At 44.0% G+C, this 20980-nt stretch overlaps 1 protein-coding gene across 8 annotated transcripts in view; it reads right to left on the bottom strand.

Moving 5' to 3' along the window:
* The window catches only part of LOC109919868 (NACHT, LRR and PYD domains-containing protein 12-like), a 79436-nt gene that overhangs the window by 55577 nt on the left and 2879 nt on the right, over positions 1-20980 (bottom strand). For 6 of the 8 annotated variants that reach the window (XM_048618639.1, XM_048618641.1, XM_048618645.1 and 3 more), the window contains exon 2: positions 13684-13776. In XM_048618639.1, the coding sequence (XP_048474596.1) occupies positions 13684-13759 (76 nt within the window). In that variant the 5' untranslated portion in view covers positions 13760-13776. Of the gene's footprint in view, positions 1-13683; positions 13777-20169; positions 20255-20980 lie in introns of those variants that run through there. The other 2 variants (XM_048618640.1, XM_048618644.1) reach the window with 2 other exon arrangements.

Below are 20980 nucleotides of genomic sequence, written 5' to 3'. Positions count from 1 at the left end.
TCTTTCAACTCCTCTCATTTTCTTCAGGTAAGAGGGGTTGCTGTGGGTACCCACATGGGCCCTAGTTACGCCTGTCTCTTCGTGGGGTACGTGGAACATTCCTTGTTCCAGTCGTATTCTGGCCCCCACCCACAACTCTTTCTCCGATACATCGATGATATCGGTACTGCTTCCCTCATTTGGAATTGGAAAATTTCAATTTTGCCTCCAATTTCCACCCTGCCCTCACTTTCACCTGGTCTATCTCTGACTCCTCCTTTCCTTCCCTTCCCTCGACATTTCTGGGGATAGACTGGCCACTAATATCCATTACAAACCCACTGACTCCCACAGCTACTTGGACTATACATCCTCACACCCCACTTCCTGTAAAGACTCCACCCATTCTCTCAGTTCCTCTGTCTCCATCGCATATGTTCAGACAAGGCCAACTTTGACAAGGGAGCCTCCGAAATGTCCACCTTCTTCTTCAACCGAGGATTCCCCTGCTCCGTTGTCGATAGGGTCCTCAACCAGGTCTGACCCATCTCCCGCACTTCCGCCCTCACCCCTTCTCTTCCCTCCCACAACAGCAATAGGGTTCCCCTTATCCTCACCTACCATCCCACCAGCATCCACACTCAGAAGATCATCAGACGCTATTTCCGCCACCACCATCAGACACATACTCCCCTCCCCTTCCTTGTCCGCCTTCTGCATGGACCGTTCCCTTCGGCACACCCTGGTCCACACTTCCTTCACCCAGTACCTCCCCACAACCCTACGGCACCTTCCCCTGTAACCGGCGAAGGTGCAATACTTGCCCATTTACCTCCTCCCTCCTCAGTATCCAAGGGCCAAAACATACCTTCCAGGTGAAGCAACACTTCACCTGCACTTCCCAGAATCTAATCTACTACATTCGCTGCTCACAATGTGGTCTCCTCTACATTGGGGAAACGAAGTGTAGACTTGGTGACCGTTTCGCAGAACATCTATGTTCTGCTCGTAAAAAAGACCTGTTGCCTGTCACTTCAACGCACCACCCTGCTCCCTGGCCAACATCTGTGTCTCTGGCTTGCTGCAGTGTTCCAGTGAAGCCCAACGCAAGGTGGAGGAACAACACCTCATTTTCCGCTTGGGGACCCTACAGCCCTCCGGACTCAATATTGAGTTCGATAATTTTAGGACCTAAACTCTCCCATGTCCAGACCCCTAGCCCACACACCAGACCTTGTTACCACATAGCCTGCCTTTACACACCCTCTGTTGTTAGTCACTAACAGTCCCCATTAACATCTATTCACCCTCCCAGCCTGATCGTTAGCAACTCCTTTCTGTCCAACTGTCTTTCTCTCTCTTTGGGCTCTATCCTATCGTTTACTCCCTACCTTACCTACATCCCTATTTGCATATAAACTGACAGCTTCCCAGCCACCATCAGTTCTGGGGAAGGGTCACCGGACCTGAAACGTTAACTGTTTTCTCCTTCACAGATGCTGCCAGACCTGCTGAGCTTTTCCAGCAACTTTGTTTTTGTTCCTGATTTACGGCATCCGCAGTTCTTTGTTTTTGTTCAAGATTCCGAGACGGCTTGACAGGGTAGATGTTGAGAAGATATTTCCACTTGTTGAGGCATCTCAAACTTAGGGACATTGTCCCCTCAGTCTGTGATTCATGTTGAAAACTGGAGATACAATATGTTGGAATTTCTCCTCCTACAGTGTAGTGAATATCAGGAATGCTCTACCAAAGACAGTTGTAGAGGTGAGAGCACCGAGTGAATTTCAAGAGTAGATGGGTAGATTTTAAGGAATATTTGGAAAGGGAGGGCTATGCTGAGCTGGCATGAAAGAGGTGAACCCTGGGAACAATCAGCCATGATCCTGTTAACTGGGACAGGGTAGAGGGGCTGAATGCCTCCCTCATTTTCTCCCTGTTCATTTGTGCTAAATCAGAAATTCACTCTTCCAGAAGTACATATTGTCCATGCTTTAACAATGAGAGTAATACCACATGCCATCACCATAATAATCCAGTAAACATTCTACAGTTAGTGAATGACAATAAACATTAAATAGATTTCTCACCGTCAACACGAACTGGGAAATTGCTAAATGGTCATGAGGGGCATGGATAGGGGCATCTAGATGGGTATGATATGAGCTTATGAGGGATATGAGCCAAATGCTGGCAAATGGGACTAGATTAATTTAGGACATCTGATCGGCATGGACGAGTTGGACTGAAGGGTCCGTTTCCATGCTGTACAGCTCTATAACTGTCAGCAGGACTTGGCACTGGAGAAACTTTGGTGAGATCAGAATGGTTTTGAAGAGTTGCTGGACTCGAAACATTACCTTTGCATTCTCTCCACAGATACTGCCAGACCTGCCGATTTTCTCCAGCAATATCTGTTCTGTCTCCCCTCAATGATGGATTCCGCTTAAAATGTTTGAAAAGCCTCTTGATACGTTTCTCATTTCCAACTCTTCCACTCTCACCTCAAACCTGCCTAACAAAACTACTATGTTATACAAAAACAAACTGCTGGAAAATCTCGTCAAGTTTGGCAGCATGTGTGGAGAGAAATCAGAGTGAATTTTTCAGGTCCAGTGACCCTTCTTCAGAACTGGGACATCTGATCACAAAATGTTCACGGATTTCTCTCCACACATACTGCCAAGTCAGAGATTTTCTAGCAATTTGTTTTTGTTTCAGATTTCCAGTAATGTATCTGCAGTTTGTTCAGTTTGAAAACAATTGTGATACCTTGTCCTCAATTTCCACCCAGCACATTATCTTCCAAAAGCCTTCAGCATTTCAATGGGGCTCTTACCCCGAAAATGTTCCTGGTCTATTTGTTTTAGTTACACATTTGCAAGGGACAGTACAGAAAACTTCTTCACTTGCATTCCCTTGTCTCACTGTCCAAAGGCCTGTTCCAGATCAAACACTGATTTACCTGCACTACTTTCAACTTAACAATGTGTATTCACAGATCACAATGTTACCTACTCTGGATTCTGGACAGCAAATGAAGATTTGTAAATGTTTATAGCACAGTTCCATTCAGACTGCAAACATGATCGGAACTATATTAAATTCTGAAATCAATAATCTTAGTCCCTACATTTCTCTTGTCACGGCACAATAATTGCACCAGTCTCAGTTGTTTTACCATCATCTCGACTCCAGTTTCCATGTTATATACAGACACAGAACAAAGTTTGTTCATGACTTTTTACTTGTTTATGAAGATTTGTTGCTGTGAATTTATTTCCTAAAGTTTTCTGTTCCATTATTTTATTTATTACATGGCTCACTAAAGTCTCACATTCATAGGGTCATCATTCCAGGTTTGTTTTAGTTTTATTTAAATTTGTTTAGCATCTCTTCAAGCCACTTTTCTAATTTCTAACTTATAAGTAGGTTGAAGCCTTCCACTGCCAGAGTCACCTATCCTAATAGTGGAAAAGGTCAATCACCTCAAACAGTTCTCCCTGTTTCAGTGTTAGTCCCAGAGTGATACAGAAAGGGCATGTTTTCGCAATGAGTTCTTTAGCCAGGCATTAAATGCTCGTGATCTGGATTCTCTACAAGCCAAATTTACACAAGGCTCCAGCAAAAATATATATTGACCACTAACCTCAATAGATGTCCTTTTGATTCAGCCAATAACACCTGATATTTCCTTAGTGCAACTTCCTTCCGGTTGTCTGATTTTATTCACTCACATAATATGGGCGTCACTGTTGGAGTAATGTTTGTTGCCCATCCCTAGTTGGCCTTGCCCATGAATATGCCTATCAGATTAGTTCCAGTTCCCCTTTTGCAAATTCTTCTTCAGCCATCATCAGAAGGAACAGATAACATGTGTGGCAGGCAGGGCATCCCACGGGATTGCCCCTCCCTCACAGATCTACCCTGATCTTCACGTCAACTGTGCACCTTGCACAGTGGTCTGATGGAGATCAGCTAAACCCAAGATGAAAATTCAGATGCAAAAATCTGTTGCATTTGGAAATTATACTCTTGATGGCGAGTTGAAATTCTAAATATATGGAAAACAATAAAAGTTGTGCTTTTCATAAATTACATTTCATAAATTACATTATAACTGATTACAGTGACAGAGCTAAATGTTTACATTTCTGTAGTGTTCCTCAGTCAAAAGTATTGATTAAAATATTCAAAACAAAAACACCAACTGAATCGCACCTCAGCAAACATGGAGGACAATTGGCATTAGAGAAATCACATCCAACATGCAAGATGTTGTTATGTATCGATAATATACACATCAAAACTCAACAAATCAAAAGAACGTACGACTTTATTATACCTGTGTTAAACCAATTCACCAATTCCATGTTTCTGCACAGGATATTTATTATTTGATTTTGGCCAATACATTACTGTGCAAGTAACAAAAACAGGAATTGCATGAGAAACACAGCAGGTCTGGCAGCATAGAAACATGAAAATTAGGTGCCAGACTTGACCATTTGGCCCTTCAGATCTGCACCACCATTCAATATGATCATCATTGATCATGCAATTTCAATATCCCATTCCTGCTCTCTCCATACCACTTCATCCTTTAAGCCACAAGGGCCACATCCAGCTCTCGAATATATCTAAAACTGGCCCCAAGAGCTTCCTGCGGTAGAGAATTCTACAGGTTCACGACTGAGTGAAGAAATTCTTCCACATCTCAGTCCTGAATGGCTTACCACTTATTCTTAGGCTGGTAACCCCTAGCTCTGGGCTTTCCCCAACATCTGAATCATTTTTCCCTGCATCTATCCTGCCCCATCCCATCAGGATTTTATATGTTTCCATGAGACCCCCCTCATTCTTCTAAATTCCAGTGAGTACAAGCCCAGTCGATCCAGTCTTAGAACATAGAACATTACAGCGCAGTACAGGCCCTTCGGCCCTCGATGTTGCGCCGACCTGTGAAACCAATCTGAAGCCCATCTAACCTACACTTTTCCATTATCATCCATATGTTGATCCAATGACCATTTAAATGCCCTTAAAGTTGGCGAGTCTACTACTTTTGCAGGCAGGGCATTCCATGCCCTTACTACTCTGAGTCTTTCTTCATTTGTCAGTCCTGCCATCCTGAGAATCAATCTGGTGAACCTTTGCTGAACTCCCTCAATAGCTATGTCCTTCCTCAGACTAGGAGACCAAAACTGCACACAATACTTAAGGTGTGGCCTCACCAAGGTCTTGTCTAAGTGCTGCAAGACATCCCTACTCCTATACTCAAATCCTCTCGCTATGAGAGCCAGCATGCTATTAGCTTTCCTCACCGTCTGTTGCACCTGCACACTAACCTTCAGCGACTATTCCATGACACCGAGGTCTTATTGCACCTCACCTTTCCCTAAGCTGCCTTCCTCTTTTTGCCAAAGAAGATAACCTCACATTTATCCATATTATATTACATTTGCCAAGTATTTGCCCACTCAAACAGCTTGTCTAAGTCACCGTCAGCCTGTTAACATTCTCCTTGCAGCACAAACTGCCATCCAGCTTAGTGTGGTTTGCAAAGTTAGAGAAATTGCATTCAATTCCTTTGTCCAAATTGTTAAAGTATACTGTGAACAGGTGAGTTTTCGGCACTGAACCCTACAGTGCCCTGCTTATCACTGCCTGCCACTCGGAATAAACTGGTCTCTTTCAAACTCTCTGCCTCCTGTCTGCCAATCAGTTCTCCATCAACATCACTAAATTGCCTTAGACATGAAGAGCTTTAATTTTGCTTACTAATCTCTTGTGTAGGACCTTGACAAAAGTCTTTTGAAAGTAAAGATATACAACATCCACGGATTCACCCTTCTCTAGAGATTCTTCTGGTCACATCCTCAAAGAATTCCAGAAGATTTGACAAGCATGATTTTCCTTTAGTGAATCTGTTGACTTGGACTGATCCCGTCTCTACTTTTTAACATGTTCAGTTATTATATCCATAAAAGCATTTTCCCCATCACCGATGTAAAGCTAACTGGCCTATAATTCCCTGTTTTCTCTCCCTCTTTAAAAAAGGAATGGGATTACGTTAGCTACTCCAGTCCATTGAAGCTCTTCCTGAACCTATACAATGCTGGAAAATGATTACCAATGAATCCAAAATTTCTAGGACCACTTCTTTAAGTACTCTGTGATGCAGAACATTCGGCCCTGGAGACTTCAGGTTTAAATCCCATCAATGTCCCCAATACTATTTCCTGACTAATAAGGATTTCCTTCACTTCCTCCTTCATGCCTGACCCTGACCCCCAGTATTTCCAGAAGCTTGTTTGTGTCCTCCTTAGGTGAAGACAAACTGGAAGTATCTGTTCAACCGGTTTGCCATCTGTGTTGTCCATTATGAATTCACATGATTCTAACTGTAAGGGACCTACTTTTGTCTTCACCAGTCTCTTCCTCTTCATGTATCTACAGAAGCTTTTACAGTCAGTTTTTAGGTTTTTCCACAAGCTTACTCTCATATTCTCTTTTCCACTTCAGAATTAACCCCTTTGTCAACTTTTAACTTTCTCCGATTCTTTAGATTTGCTGCTTTTTCTGGCCAATTTATAGGCATTCTCTTTAGCTTTAACACTATCCCACAGAAGGCAGTGACGATGCTGATTGATGGTGAAGATTTGTATCGGTGCAGTCACCACTACCAAACAGGGGTTTGAGGAGGAACTGTTGTCAAGGGACAGTTAAGTCGACAATCCCACATGGTGTGTTGTCTGCCCGGTGCCAGGGTAAGGGATATCTCGGATTGGCTTGAGAGGGCGAGGGCGAGGGCGAGGGCGAGGGTCCAGTTGTGGTCCACATTGGAACAAGCAACATAGGCAAGACTAGGAAAGATGACCTGTTCAGGGATTATCAGGAGCTAGGAACGAACTTAAAGAGCAGGTCTTTAAGGATTACAATCTCCGTATTACTGCCAGAGCCACGAGCAAATTGGCATAGGGACACCAGAATTTGTGAAGTAAACACGTGGCTAAAAGGAGTGGTGTGGAAAAGAGGGGTTCCTTTCCATGGGACACTAGCATCAGTATTAGAACAGGAGGGATCTGTACCACTGCGATGATCTCCACCTGGACCAACATTCTAGCGAAAAGGGTATCTAGGGTGGTCAACAGGACTGGAAACTGAAAAGCGTTGTGGAGGGCCGGGTGTGTGTGTGTGTGTAGGACAGGGAAGGGTAAAGCTTCCTCTAGTAGGAAATAAATGACGGGAAAGGAGAATTCAGGAGCGGTTGTGAATTGCAAGAAAAAGGAATTTGTGGAATGTCTACGAGATGGCTTTTTGGAGCAGCTTGTGGTGGAGCCCACTGCGGAACAGGCAATACTGGATTTAGTACTGTGCAATGGGGCAGACTTGATAAGTGAGTTTAAGGTGAAGTAACCCTGAGGAGGCAGTGATCATAATATGATGGATTCTATCTTCTCCCTCAAATTGCAGAATAAATTCAGAGGTAATGGTATTACGCTGAATAAAGGCAACTAGAGGCATGAGGGAGGAGCTGGGCAAAATGACTGGGAGAGGAGCCTAGCAGGAAAGACAGTGGATCGGCAATCGTTGGAGTTTCTAAGAGTAATTCAGGAGGCATAGGAAAAATTCATCCCTAGGAAAAAGCAGCATGGTACAAAGGGGATGACGCAATCATGGCTGACTAGGGAAGTCAGGGATAGCATAAAAGCAAAAACAGAAAGCATACAAGGTGGCGAAGGGCAGTGAGAAACCAGAGGATTGGTAAGCTTACAAAGACGTGAGGGCAGCAAAAATGAAATAAGGAGGGAGAAGATCAAATATGAGGGTAAGCTAGTCAGTAATATAAAGGAGGATTGTAAGAGTTTCTTTAGATATCTAAAAGGGCAAAAGAGAGGCAAAAGTGGACATTGGATTGCGAGAAAACTACATTGGAGAGATAGTAATGGGGAACAAGGAAATGGCTGAGGAACTGAATAATTACTTTGTGTCAGTCTTCACAGTGGTAGGCACGAGTAATATCCCAAAAATTAGAGTCAGGGGCCAGAGCGGAGAATAGTGGCCATCAGCAAGGAGAAGGTGCTAGAAAAACAGAATGGACTGAACGTAGGTAAATCACCAAGACCAGATTACACCCCAGAGTTCTTAAGGAGGTAGCTGAAGAACATAGAACATAACAACGCAGTACAGGCCCTTCGGCCCTCGATGTTGTGCCGACCTGTGAAACCAATCTGAAGCCCATCTAACCTAAACTATTCCATTATCATCCATATGTTTATCCAATGACCATTTAAATGCCCTTAAAGTGGGCGAGTCTACTATTTTTGCAGGCAGGGCATTCCACGCCCTTACTACTCTCCGAGTAAAGAACCTACCTCTGACATCTGTCCTATATCTATCACCCCTCAATTTAAAGCTATGTCCCCTCGTGCTAGCCATCACCATCCGAGGAAAAAGGCTCCCACTGTCCACTCTATCTAATCCTCTGATCATCTTGTATGTCTCGATCAAGTCACCTCTTAACCTTCTTCGCTCTAACGAAAACAGCCTCAAGACCCTCAGCCTTTCCTCATAAGACCTTCCCTCCATACCAGGCAACATCCTGGTAAATCTCCTCTGCACCCTTTCCAATGCTTCCACATCCTTCCTATAATGCAGTGACCAGAACTGTACGCAATACTCCAAGTGCGGCCGCACCAGAGTTTTGTACAGCTGCAACATGACCTCATGGCTCCGAAACTCAATCCCTCTACCAATAAAACCTAACATACTGTATGCCTTCTTAACAACGCTATCAACCTGGGTGGCAACTTTCAGTGATCTATGCACATGGACACCGAGATCTTTCTGCTCATCCACACTACCAAGAATCTTACAATTAGCCCAGTACTCTGTATTCCTGATACTCCTTCCAAAGTGAATCACCTCACACTTTTCCGCATTAAACTCCATTTGCCACCTCTCAGCCCAGCTCTGCAGCTTATCTATGTCCCTCTGTAACCTGCAACATCCTTCCGCACTATCCACAACTCCACCGACTTTGGTGTCATCCGCAAATTTACTAACCCATCCTTCTACGCCCTCATCCAGGTCATTTATAAAAATGACAAACAGCAGTGGCCCCAAAACAGATCCTTGAGGTACACCACTAGTAACTGAACTCCAGGATGAACATTTCCCATCAACCACCACCCTCTGTCTTCTTACAGCTAGCCAATTTCTGATCCAAACCGCTAAATCACCTTCAATCCCATGCCTCTGTATTTTCTGCAATAGCCTACCATGGGGAACCTTATCAAATGCTTTACTGAAATCCAAATACACCACATCAACCGCTTTACCCTCATCCACCTGTTTGGTCACCTTCTCGAAGAACTCTAAGGTTTGTCAGGCACGACCTACCCTTCACAAAACCATGTTGACTAGCCCTAATCAAATTATTCCTATCTCTTATAATCCTTTCCAACACTTTACCCACAATCGAAGTAAGGCTCACTGGTCTATAATTACCAGGGTTGTCTCTCCTTCCCTTGTTCAAGAAGGGGAGAACATTTGCTAGTCTCCAGTCTTCTGGCACTATTCCTGAAGACAATGACGACATAAAGATCAAAGCCAAAGGCTCTGCAATCTCCTCTCTAGCTTCCCAGAGAATCCTAGGATAAATCCCATCCGGCCCAGGGGACTTATCTATTTTCACACCTTCCAGAATTGCTAACACCTCCTCCTTATGAACCTCAATCCCGTCTAGTCTAATAGACTGTATCTCAGTATTCTCCTCGACTACATTGTCTTTTTCCTGTGTGAATACTGACGAAAAATATTCATTTAGCACCTCTCCTATCTCTTCGGACTCCACGCACAACTTCCCACTACTGTCCTTGACCGGCACCAATCTTACTCTAGTCATTCTTTTATTCCTGACATACCTATAGAAAGCTTTAGGGTTTTCCTTGATCCTACCTGCTAAAGACTTCTCATGTCCCCTCCTGGCTCTTCTTAGCTCTCTCTTTAAGTCCTTCCTGGCTAACTTGTAACTCTCAAGCACCCTAACTGAGTGTTCACGCCTCATCTCTACATAAGCCTCCTTCTTCCTCTTGACCAGAGATTCAACTTCTTCAGTAAACCACGGTTCCCTCGCTCGACCACTTCCTCCCTGCCTGACAGGTACATACTTCTCAAGGACACGCAGTAGCTGTTCCTTGAACAAGCTCCACATTTCAATTGTGCCCAGCCCCTGCAGTTTCCTTCTGCATCCTATGCATCCTAAATCTTGCCTCATCGCCTCATAATTGCCTTTCCTCCAGCTATAACTCTTGCCCTGCGTTTTATACCGATCCCTTTCCATCGCTAAAGTAAACGTAACCGAATTGTGGTCACTATCACCAAAGTGCTCACGTACCTCCCAATCTAACACCTGGCCTGGTTCATTACCCAGTACCAAATCCAATGTGGCCTCGCCTCTTGTTGGCCTATCTACATACTGTGTCAGGAAACCCTCCTGCACACATTGGACAAAAACTGACCCATCTGAAGTACTCGAACTATAGAGTTTCCAGTCAATATTTGGAAAGTTAAAGTCCCCCATAACAACTACCCTGTTACTTTCACTCCTATCCAGAATCATCTTTGCAATCTTTTCCTCTACATCTCTGGAACTTTTCGGAGGCCTATAGAAAACTCCCAACAGAGTGACCTCTCCTTTCCTCGTTCTAACTTCAGCCCATACTACCGAGTTGTCATCAAACGTCCTTTCTGCCACCGTAATACTGTCCTTGACTAACAATGCCACACCGCCCCCTCTTTCACCACCTTCCCTGATCTTACTGAAACATCTCAACCCCGGAACCTGCAACAACCATTCCTGTCCCTGCTCTATCCATGTCTCCGAAATGGCCACAACATCGAAGTCCCAGGTACCAACCCATGCTGCAAGTTCACCCACCTTATTCCGGATGCTCCTGGCATTGAAGTAGACACACGTCAAACCACCTTCCTGCCTGCCAGTACACTCCTGTGACCTTGAAACCTTATTTATGACCTCACTACTCTCAACCTCCTGTACACTGGAGCTACAATTCAGGTTCCCACCCCTCTGTTGAATTAGTTTAAACCCTCCCGAAGAGCATTAGCAAATTTCCCCCCCAGGATATTGGTACCCCTTTGGTTCAGGTGTAGACCATCCCATTTGTAGAGGTCCCACCTACCCCAGAATGAGCCCCAATTATCCAGGTATCTGAATCCCTCCCTCCTGCACCATCCCTATAGCCACGTGTTCAACTGCTCTCTCTCCCTATTCCTCGCCTCGCTAGCACGTGGCACGGGTAACAAACCAGAGATAACAACTCTGTTGGTTCTAGCTCTAAGCTTCCACCCTAGCTCCTTGAATTTCTGCCTTACGTCCCCATCCCTTTTCCTACCTATGTCGTTGGTGCCTATGTGGACCACGACTTGGGGCTGCTCCCCCTCCCCCTTAAGGATCCCGAAAACACGATCCGAGACATCACGGACCCTGGCACCTGGGAGGCAACACACCAACCGCGAGTCTCTCTCGTTCCCACCGAATCTCCTATCTGTCCCCCTAACTATGGGGTCCCCAATGACTAATGCTCTCCTCCTCTCCCCCCTTCCCTTCTGAGCAACAGGGACAGACTCTGTGCCAGAGACCTGTACCCCATGGCTTACCCCTGGTAAGTCGTCCCCCCCAACAGTATCCAAAACGGTATACTAGGGCCTATGGTGTTAGAGGCAACTGTTCGCATGGATAGAAGATTGGCTCTCCGGCAGAAGGCAGAGACTGAGGATAAAAGGGTTCTTCTCAGGATGGCAGCTGGTGACAAGTGGTGTTCCACAAGGGTCAGTGTTGGAACCACAACTTTTCACTTTATACATTAATGATCTTGAAGAAGTAGTAACTGTGGGCATTCTGGCTAAGTTTACAGACAAAGATAGGTAGAGGGATAGGTAGTATTGAAGGTGTGGGGGGACTACAGAAGGTTTTGGACAGGTTAGGGGAGTCAGCAAAGAAGTGGCAGATGGAGTATAACGTGGGCAAGTGTGAGGTTATGCACTTTGGTAAGAAGAATAGAAGCATGGACTATTTTCTAAATGGGGAGAAAATTCAGAAGGCTGAAGTGAAAGGAGACATGGGAGTTCTTGTCCAGGAATCTCTAAAGGTAAACTTGCAGGTTGAGTCAGTAGTTAGGAAGGCAAATGCAATGTTGGCATTTATTTTGCAGGGACTTGAATATAAAAGTAGGATGTACTTCTGAGGCTTTAAAAGGCTCTGGTCAAGGCCACATTTGGAGTACTCAGCAAAGTTTTGGACCCCATATCAGGAAAGATGTACTGGCCCTGCAGCGGGTTCAGAGGAGGTTCACGAGAATTTTTCATTATTGGAACCACTTAACATATGAGGAACGTTTGAGGACTCTGGATCTATACTCGATAGAGTTTAGAAGGATGAAGAGGGATTTAATTGAAACTTACAGAATACCGAATGGCCTGGACAGAGTGGATGTTGGGAAGATGTTTCCATTGATGGGAGAGACTAGGACCCGAGGGCACAGCTTTGGAGTCAAAGGAAGACCTTTTAGAACAGAGATAAGGAGAAACTTCTTTAGTCAGAGAGTGGTGTATCTATGGAATTCACTGCTGCAGAAGGCTGTGAAGGCCAGGTCATTGAGTATATTTACTCAATGAGATAGATAGGTTCTTGATTGCGATGGGGATCGAGGGTTGTGGGGAGAAAACAGGAGAATAGGGTTGAGAAACTTATCAGCCATGATTGAATGGCAGAGCAGACTCGATGGGCTGAATGGCCTAATTTCTGCTCCGATGTCTTATGGTCTTCCCTTGTTAGCTATGGTTGAGCCATCCTCCGTGTTCTCCTCTTACTCCAGACAGGGATGTACAATTGTTGAAGTTCATCCATGTGTTTTTTAAATGTCTGCCATTGCCTATCCATCACCACCCCTTAAGTATCCTTGGTCAGTTTAGCCTAACCAATGCATGCATCATGCCATCAAAATTAGCTTTCTTTAAAGGTCAGGACCCTAGTCTCAGATTTACCTGCGTCACTCTCCATCTTAAATGAAGAATGCTAACATATTATGGTCACTCTTCTCAACAGGATCTTGCACCCCAAGGTTGCGAATTAATTCTCTCTCATTACACAACACCCTGTCTTGGAGGGTCTGCTCTCCAGGTTCCTCGACATATTTGTTGAGGAAATCATTCCTCATACAGTCTAGGAAATCCTCCTCCATCACATTGGATTTATCAAGCTGGTAGCAATCAATATGCATATTTAAGTCATCCTTTCTGTATGCATCTCTAATTTCCTATTCAAAGCCCTCTGTACAGCAGCATGCTGCAACTTTTCACCATTTGATTAACAGTCCATTTTGCTGTTCTCCTTACCAAATGGCTTTGCAAGCATCATTCTCCATCTGCCAGGCCTTTGTCTACTCACTCATCCTAAGAAATATTCCTCAGCAGACTTTGTGCTGTCTGCACACTTTGTTTTACCACTCATCTTAGTGTCACCCATAAACGTTGACACACTATACTTGGTCGCCAAATCCAAATCATCTCCATTTTTGTTTACCAAGCGATTTCATTACATTAAAATGCCCTTTCATGTTACAAAATCTGAAACTTAATAGGGGAAAAAAAAACATTCAACAAATTTTGTGAAACTACCTGTTTCCTTTCTTATTCCTAAAGTCGTTGTATCTTCGTCCCTGTTTGAATCTTCAGCCATTGGAGTGTCACACATTCCCAGATTCTGATGATCTGTAATCAACATATTAATAGGAGGATGAGACAGAAACGATGGACTGAATTTTGCCTTTTTTTTTTGGATAAAGTGTGCTGTTGTGGAGACTCGTTGCAGTTGGTCTGCCATGGCCATAGTCAACTTTCCTCACACAATCATTTGCTGTCAGCTCATTAATACTACTACCGCCTGTTCCCACCCAGTTCATGCTAACACGTAGAACGAGTGGCACAGGTTCTCACCACTGCTGGGAGATTGGAGATGGTATCACTGGCATGAGCATCACAAACTACAGTTCCACAACAATTCAGATCCTATAAGTCAGGAACTCACCCTTACCCTGCAGTCTTGCGCCAATAGAACCTTGTAAATGGCACACAAGGGAGCTCATTTCCGTCTCTCCAACTGTGATTGTGTTTGGGGTGTTTGAGAACAGAGCAGTGCAGTTTCCTCCTGACTGCCAAAAGAGATTGCGAGACTCTGCCAGCCTGGGTGGACTTAGGAACCCAAGTTGTTGTAGTGTGGGTATGGAAAAGAAACACACCATATTGTGAAAAAGAGATTAATCATTTTCTGTGTTCTGCAAGGGGAGGTTCTACTACTTTCTCTCCACTCACAGGACCACCAGCATCTACTAACTCTGCCATTGTTCATGGGCTGTAACTCTCATTATTGCATAAAACAAGTCCGTTGAACAGCTCTCATTCACCGTATCCTCCTAAAAAATTAAACCTTCCTATCCTCTGTACTTCCTATTCAGTCACTGAGAATACCACACAACCTCTTCTGCTTTGTCACCCCTAACTCCCCTCCTATCCTATTCCCTCACATTTTGTCCCTGCTTTTGTTTCCTGCAATGACACAATCTTTCATAATCAAGCGGAGACAGTCAGCAAGCATGGCAGAGAATAGCCTCCTCAGTCGCCAAGAGAACAAACTGCTGTTGGCTGGAGCAGAGGAACTGTTCACGCAATGGCACCGGAATCTCTGTCAAAAACCCACTTAGTGAGCTTCATTCTGTGCTCCAATGCTCTCTCATTTCTGCCACTAACTCATTCTCATCCTGAACCAGGTTTTACTAATTTTCACTACTAATTCTCTTTCTTCTCCTCTCCAGATTCTATTGGAACCAACTAACCGTAACGAGGAATCTAGGATTTCCCACACTCAGTTCATACTCCACATCTAAGGAGGAAGCAACATAACCCTCTGAGAAGGCCAAGTGCCAGAGTCCTTGCTCAGCAGGGGGTTTCATCCACGATGCTGTTAAAGGAGGCAACAATGGATCCAGGGCCTAGACTGTTACAATCACTTGTTCTTTCCATCATCATTGATGGGAATTGAAGAAAATATCTTTTATTTATCCAAGAAAACATTTTTGATCATTTGATTTGCCTTTTCGTCTTCCATTTCACCTTCACTAATTGCTGGACTGCAAAATCCATTGCTAATTGAGCTGTCACCCGTTCTTTTGGTGGTGAAGTCTGTACGTATAAATTCAAACAAAGCAGAGTTCTTTGAAGTTTCTTTATGCTTTAAAGTTGTTCACGTCTCAGAGGGAAATTTCCCTCGAGTGCCTTTGAGTGGAAATAGGAAGACATACAATAAATACAGCAAGCAAGAAGGAAAATAATCTGATTCATGACTCAGAAAACATTTCTGATCTCCCCCTATAGAATCAATGGTGAGTTCTGGATCTCATGAACGAGTGAGAGGAACTTCCATGCAGTTTCATTTAATTATAAGCTAATCTGGCCTCATTGAAGCGTATTGGAGAATTGCATGTTGCCAGAGAAACTACATAGTGCCAATTCAGTTACCTGGAGGAGGAACTATATTTTAATGTCCCTTTACCAACCTGTCCTTGAATACTCCAGAAATAGCATTCACCTTTATCCTTGGTCCACCCAAGTCTGCACTGGCAAACCAACAGAATCATTATCATAGCTGATTTATGCCAACACAGAATGCATGCCAACCCTTCAGGACTACAACTTGGAGCTCAGGGACACCTTTGACTTGCACACTTCAGCCATTTCACTTTGAAGCTGCAAGGCACAGCCATCTTAGACATCAACACAGCATTGATCTTACGGCTTTTAGTTTCATTTCTTAGCACTCACTCATTTTGCCGTTACTTACAGACTGCCAGCCTCTGAACTGTATATCGTTTTAGCAAAACACCACGAAGGATTGAACGTCATGGAGGCAAAAGCAGGTGAGAGCTGATGAGTGGAGATGCTCCTTGGAATATTGAGGTCAATAGTAGGTGAGCATTGGTGAGGTCTATGTGCAGCGGCAGAGTTAGAGTGAGTGTGAGGTGGTAGAAGATTGTGGCACGCTCTTAGAATATCATTGACATTTCTCCTGTACTGCTTTACATTACATCTGACCTCGGCGAATGCACTGTTCTGGGCAGCTACCTATGGCCGTGTCAGCTGTGTTTATGCCTTAGCTTTCCTAGGTATGTCTGCTGGGTAGAGTGTGGCTATCTTTTCTCTCACTCCATCATCAGGATCTCCAGCTTCTTTCTGAAATTTGGGGACCCAGCTTCACTGTTGGAGATATTTCAGCTTCCTATGAGGTCAGTGTCTGAAGTAGTTCCTAGATGCAGTATCTGAAGTGTCACGGAGCTGGGGTTCAAATATAGTGCCAGCAGCTTGTAAACCAGAAGGTCCAAGCAGTGGCAGGAATTTCTCCTCTCCTGCCACGTGACTGCACGAACAGGAAGACAAAGAACTTGGTCATGTAACTGATGACAACAGGAGCAGAACATAATATGAGAAGTATCACTGCTATTCATGACAGTACACTTGGCATGAAACGTCCCAAAATATCTTAACCTAAAATGGGGAAAAATATTGCCCACCTTTCAGTTCAGTCCTCTGTTAGTGGCTCGATGTCAATTTATGCTTTGAAATGCTCCTGTGAATTGCTCCAAGGTGTTGTATAAAGGTAACTTTGTCGTTTCTATCTATAATATCTTGGAACCCTTACATAATACTAAGCTGCGTAATAAATTCTCAGAATCCAATAAACACGTACACACAGAGGCTCATGGATAACAGATTAAATGTCTCATACTCTGAGATGCCAAATATACTTTGAATGATTTGTACATTTTCAGACACAACATTCACCAGTCGCTTTGGTTCGTCAGTTTTTCATTTTGTACTTTCATTTACCAAGCAACTTTTCATTAATTAAAACCTCTTTGCTTGGAAATAATGTTACAAAATCTGACACTGATCAGCGAAAAAATATAGTTCAAAGAATTTTCTGAAACTACTTGTGTCCTTTCTCATTCCTGAAGTTGTAGTATCTTCTCCCCTGTCTGAATTGTCAGCCATTGGGGTGTCACACATTCCCAGATTCTGATGATCTGTAATCAATATTATTATTATGATAAGATTAAACAGAAATAATGGGCTAAATTTTCCCATTTTTTGGGCAAAGTGTCTTGTCGCAGAGATTCATGGCAGTTGGTCTGTCATGGCCATCATTGACTTTTCTCACGCAATCATCATCTGTTCAGCTCATTAATGCTGTCCCGAGCCTCTTCCCATCCAGTTCATGCAACTATCTGGGATATTTTGATGTGCACACCACTGATACCATATCCATACTCCAGCTCCACAACACTTCAAATGCTCTAAGTCAGGAACTGACCATTATCCTGTGGTCCTGCACCACTAGAACCCAGTAAATGACACAGACAAGTGAGTTGGGACCCCATCTCTCCAACAGTGATCAACATCACCTGCTAGCAGATGACTGTGCTTCACAGAAAAGTATCTGGCCTGCCGAGTCTCACTAGTATTTTCTGGTTTTACTTCTCATCACAGTGAATCATCCCATTTAGGAGGCAATAGTCTTGAACTGATAAGTCATTACTACCAGTTCTTTATAAGAAAAGAAATCTGTAAGTTTTTTTTTTACTTCTGTATGCATTATGAAACATGTTACAGTCCTCTGGAGACTATTTTAATTCTCCTCAGCTACAATTATTCCAAGAGGTATCACTTCATTTCATGGTCTTTTCACCGTGCAGTCCTCAGCTCCTGCTCTGGAGATACACTGGTTATTTTTCAAACGTTTCCAAGCTAACAGAAACATACTCAATAGCAACAGGAAGAGAGATCATTCATCCCTTCAAGACTGCTCCTCCATTCAATGATTATGGCTGATCATCCACCTCAACACTCTTTCCGCTTTCTTCTCCCCATACCCTTTTATCCCGTTAGCCCCAAGAACACTGACTCCTTGACAACATTCAATGTAATGACCTTGACCACATTGTCTGGCAGAGGATTCCACACAATCACCTCTCTCTGGGCAAAGAAATTTCTCCTCATCCCAGTCGTAAATGACCTACCCCGATGTTGCATTCCCTAGTGATTGGAAACATCCTTCCTGTGCATACCGTCTGGTCCTGTTAGAATTTTTTAGGTCTCTGTGTGAATAAATTCCCACTTGAGCCAGTCTCTCTCCATATGCCAGTGCAGCCGTCCCAAGGACCAGCTGACCACAGGAGTAGCTTGTTCAGCTCCTTGAGCCTACTAGGCCATTCAACAGAATCATGGGCAATTCGACATTCCTCACAAACACTTTCCTGCCTTTTCCCAATAATCCTTGATTTCCCAACTGATTAATAACCTATCTATCTTGGCCTTAAACATACATAAGGACTCTTCCCCCTACAACTCCCTGTGGCCAGGAGTTCCAAAGAGTGGCAAGTGTCCAACAGAAGAAATTCCTCCTCATCTCAGTGTTGAACTGGCACCCTTTCAATCTGAGACGATGCACACTGATCCGAGACCCTGCCACGAGGGGAAACATCTCAGCATTTACCTTGTCAAGTCCCTTAAGAATATATTTCAATGAGATCACCTCTCATTCTCCTAAACTGCAGTGAGTGCAGTTCCAATTGGTTTAGCCTTTGCTCCTAAGACAATCCCTCCATACTGGAGATCATCCTAATATACCTTCCCTTGACTGCCTCTGATGCAATGATATTGTTCCCTAAATAAGGGGATAAAACTGCTCCCAATACCCCACGTGTGATCCGACAAGAACCTTGTTGAGTTGAAAGAACAAATTCTCTACTCTCATACTCTGTCTCCCTTGAATTAAGGGCCAACATTCCATTAGCCTTCCTGATACCCACCGTATCTGCGCGCTAGCTTTCTGTGTTTCCCCCCACTTCCTTTGTGTTGCAGTTTTTCTCCCACAAATTCTTTTGTTTTAGCTGTTTTCTCCCTTCCAAAAATGAGCAATTTCATGTTTTAACATTATATTCCATTCGCCAAATTTTTGCCACTTACTTTATTTATTGATATCTAAACTGTATCCCACTTGCAACTTCCCTGTTCATCTATTTTTGTGTTGTCTGCTATTTGTCAACAGTACATTGGCTTCCCTCCTACAAGTCATTATTATATATACTGTAAATCGTTATGTTCCCAGTACTGATCCCTGGAACCCCCCTGGCTACCAGTTGTCAAGTGAAAACTGACCCATTATTCCCACTTGTTGTTTCTTGCCCATTAGCCAACTACCTATCCATGCCAATATAACCTTCCACACTATTGGCTCTTAGCTTATGACTCAACCTTCTGTGAGATACCTTGTTATATGCCTTCCCGAAGTCCAAATACAACATATCTACTGATTCCTCTCTTTCCACTCTGGTTGAGAGCCCCTCAAAAAAAAAAAAAGCTAATAAATTAGTCAGACCCAACTTTGCTTTCATGTAAAAAAACAGAAGTTGCTGGAAAAGCTCAGCAGGTCTGGCAGCATCTGTGGAGAAAAAAAAAAGGTCAGAGTTAACGTTTTGGATCCAGTTGAGGAAGGGTCACCAGACCTGAAACGTTAATTCTGATTTTATTTCCTCCACAGACGCTGCCAGACCTACAAAGCTTTTCCAGCAACTTCTGTTTTCGTTCCTGATTACAGCATCTGCAGCTCTTTTGGTTTTTGCTTTCATGCCGCTTGATTCGATGGTTGCAAATGAGCTGCTATTACTTCCTTAATATTTGGTAAATGTTTATTGCACTCCCTCCATATCAAGAACATCCGAACATAAATTCACCAGTCATGGTCTCATCAAGACCTTGTACAACTGCAGCAAGACATCCCTGATCCTGCACTCAAATTCCTTTGCCATGATAGTCAACATACGATGTGCTTTCTTCCCTGCCTGCTGAACCTGCATGTTCACTTTGTTGGAAATCTGCTAGTTGCCTGTCAGAGCCTTGTGGCAAATAAAACATGGCAGAGTCTTCCACTATTCACAAACGAAGCAATTTTCGAACTTCTCTGCACTATTTAACTCAAACTGAGTTAAAGTTTCACTCAAATTCGACACAGTGAATGATGGAAGTCATCTTTTATTCTATTTAATTACTTACATGGGCTTTACTTTTCCGACCGCAAAAAACCCACTAGGTCCACATTGCAACGACTGGGCTGGGATGACTCAATGTCCCTTTTGTCTAAATTTCATGAGACTGGAACGAGCAGTTTCTTATCTAATGCACTTTAAATTCATCTTCAGGTAGGCATCATATTGGTTAGGTTTCTCCACATGCCGTTTTATAGCGGTCTAATCTTATCTTCTAATTGGACCTTGAACTGTAATAGCATCGAAATTTATTAAATCAGAGATAGTAGGAACTGCAGATGCTGGTGAATCCGAGACAAGGTGCAGGGCTGGATGAACACAGCAGGCCAAGCAGCATCATAGGAGCAGAGAGGCTGACGTTTCGGGCCTAGACCCTTCATCAGAAAAGGGGGAGGGGAAGGGGGTTCTGAAATAAATAGGGAGAGAGTGGGAGGCGGATAGAAGATGGATAGAGGAGAGGAAACAAACAGGTCGAAGAGGCAGGGATGGGGCCAGTAAAGGTGAGTGTAGGTGGGGAGTTAGGGAGGGGATAGGTCAGTCCAGGGAGGACGGACAGGTCAAGGGGGCAGGATGAGGTTAGTCGGTAGGAGATGGAGGTGCAGCTTGAGGTGGGAGGAAGAACAGGTTAGGGAGGCAGGGACGAGCTGGACTGGTTTTGGGATGCGGTAGGGGGATGGGAGATTTTGAAACTTGTGAAATCCACATTGATACCATTGGGCTGCAGGGTTCCCAAGCGGAATACCAGTTGCTGTTCCTGCAACCTTCCGGTGCCATCGTTGTGGCACTGCAGGAGGCCCAGGATGGACATGTCGTCTGAG

This window comes from Rhincodon typus, chromosome 40, assembly GCF_021869965.1.
Source record: "Rhincodon typus isolate 14 chromosome 40, sRhiTyp1.1, whole genome shotgun sequence".
Classification (NCBI taxonomy): Eukaryota; Metazoa; Chordata; class Chondrichthyes; order Orectolobiformes; family Rhincodontidae; genus Rhincodon; species Rhincodon typus.
This window is presented reverse-complemented; position numbering and strand designations above follow the sequence as displayed.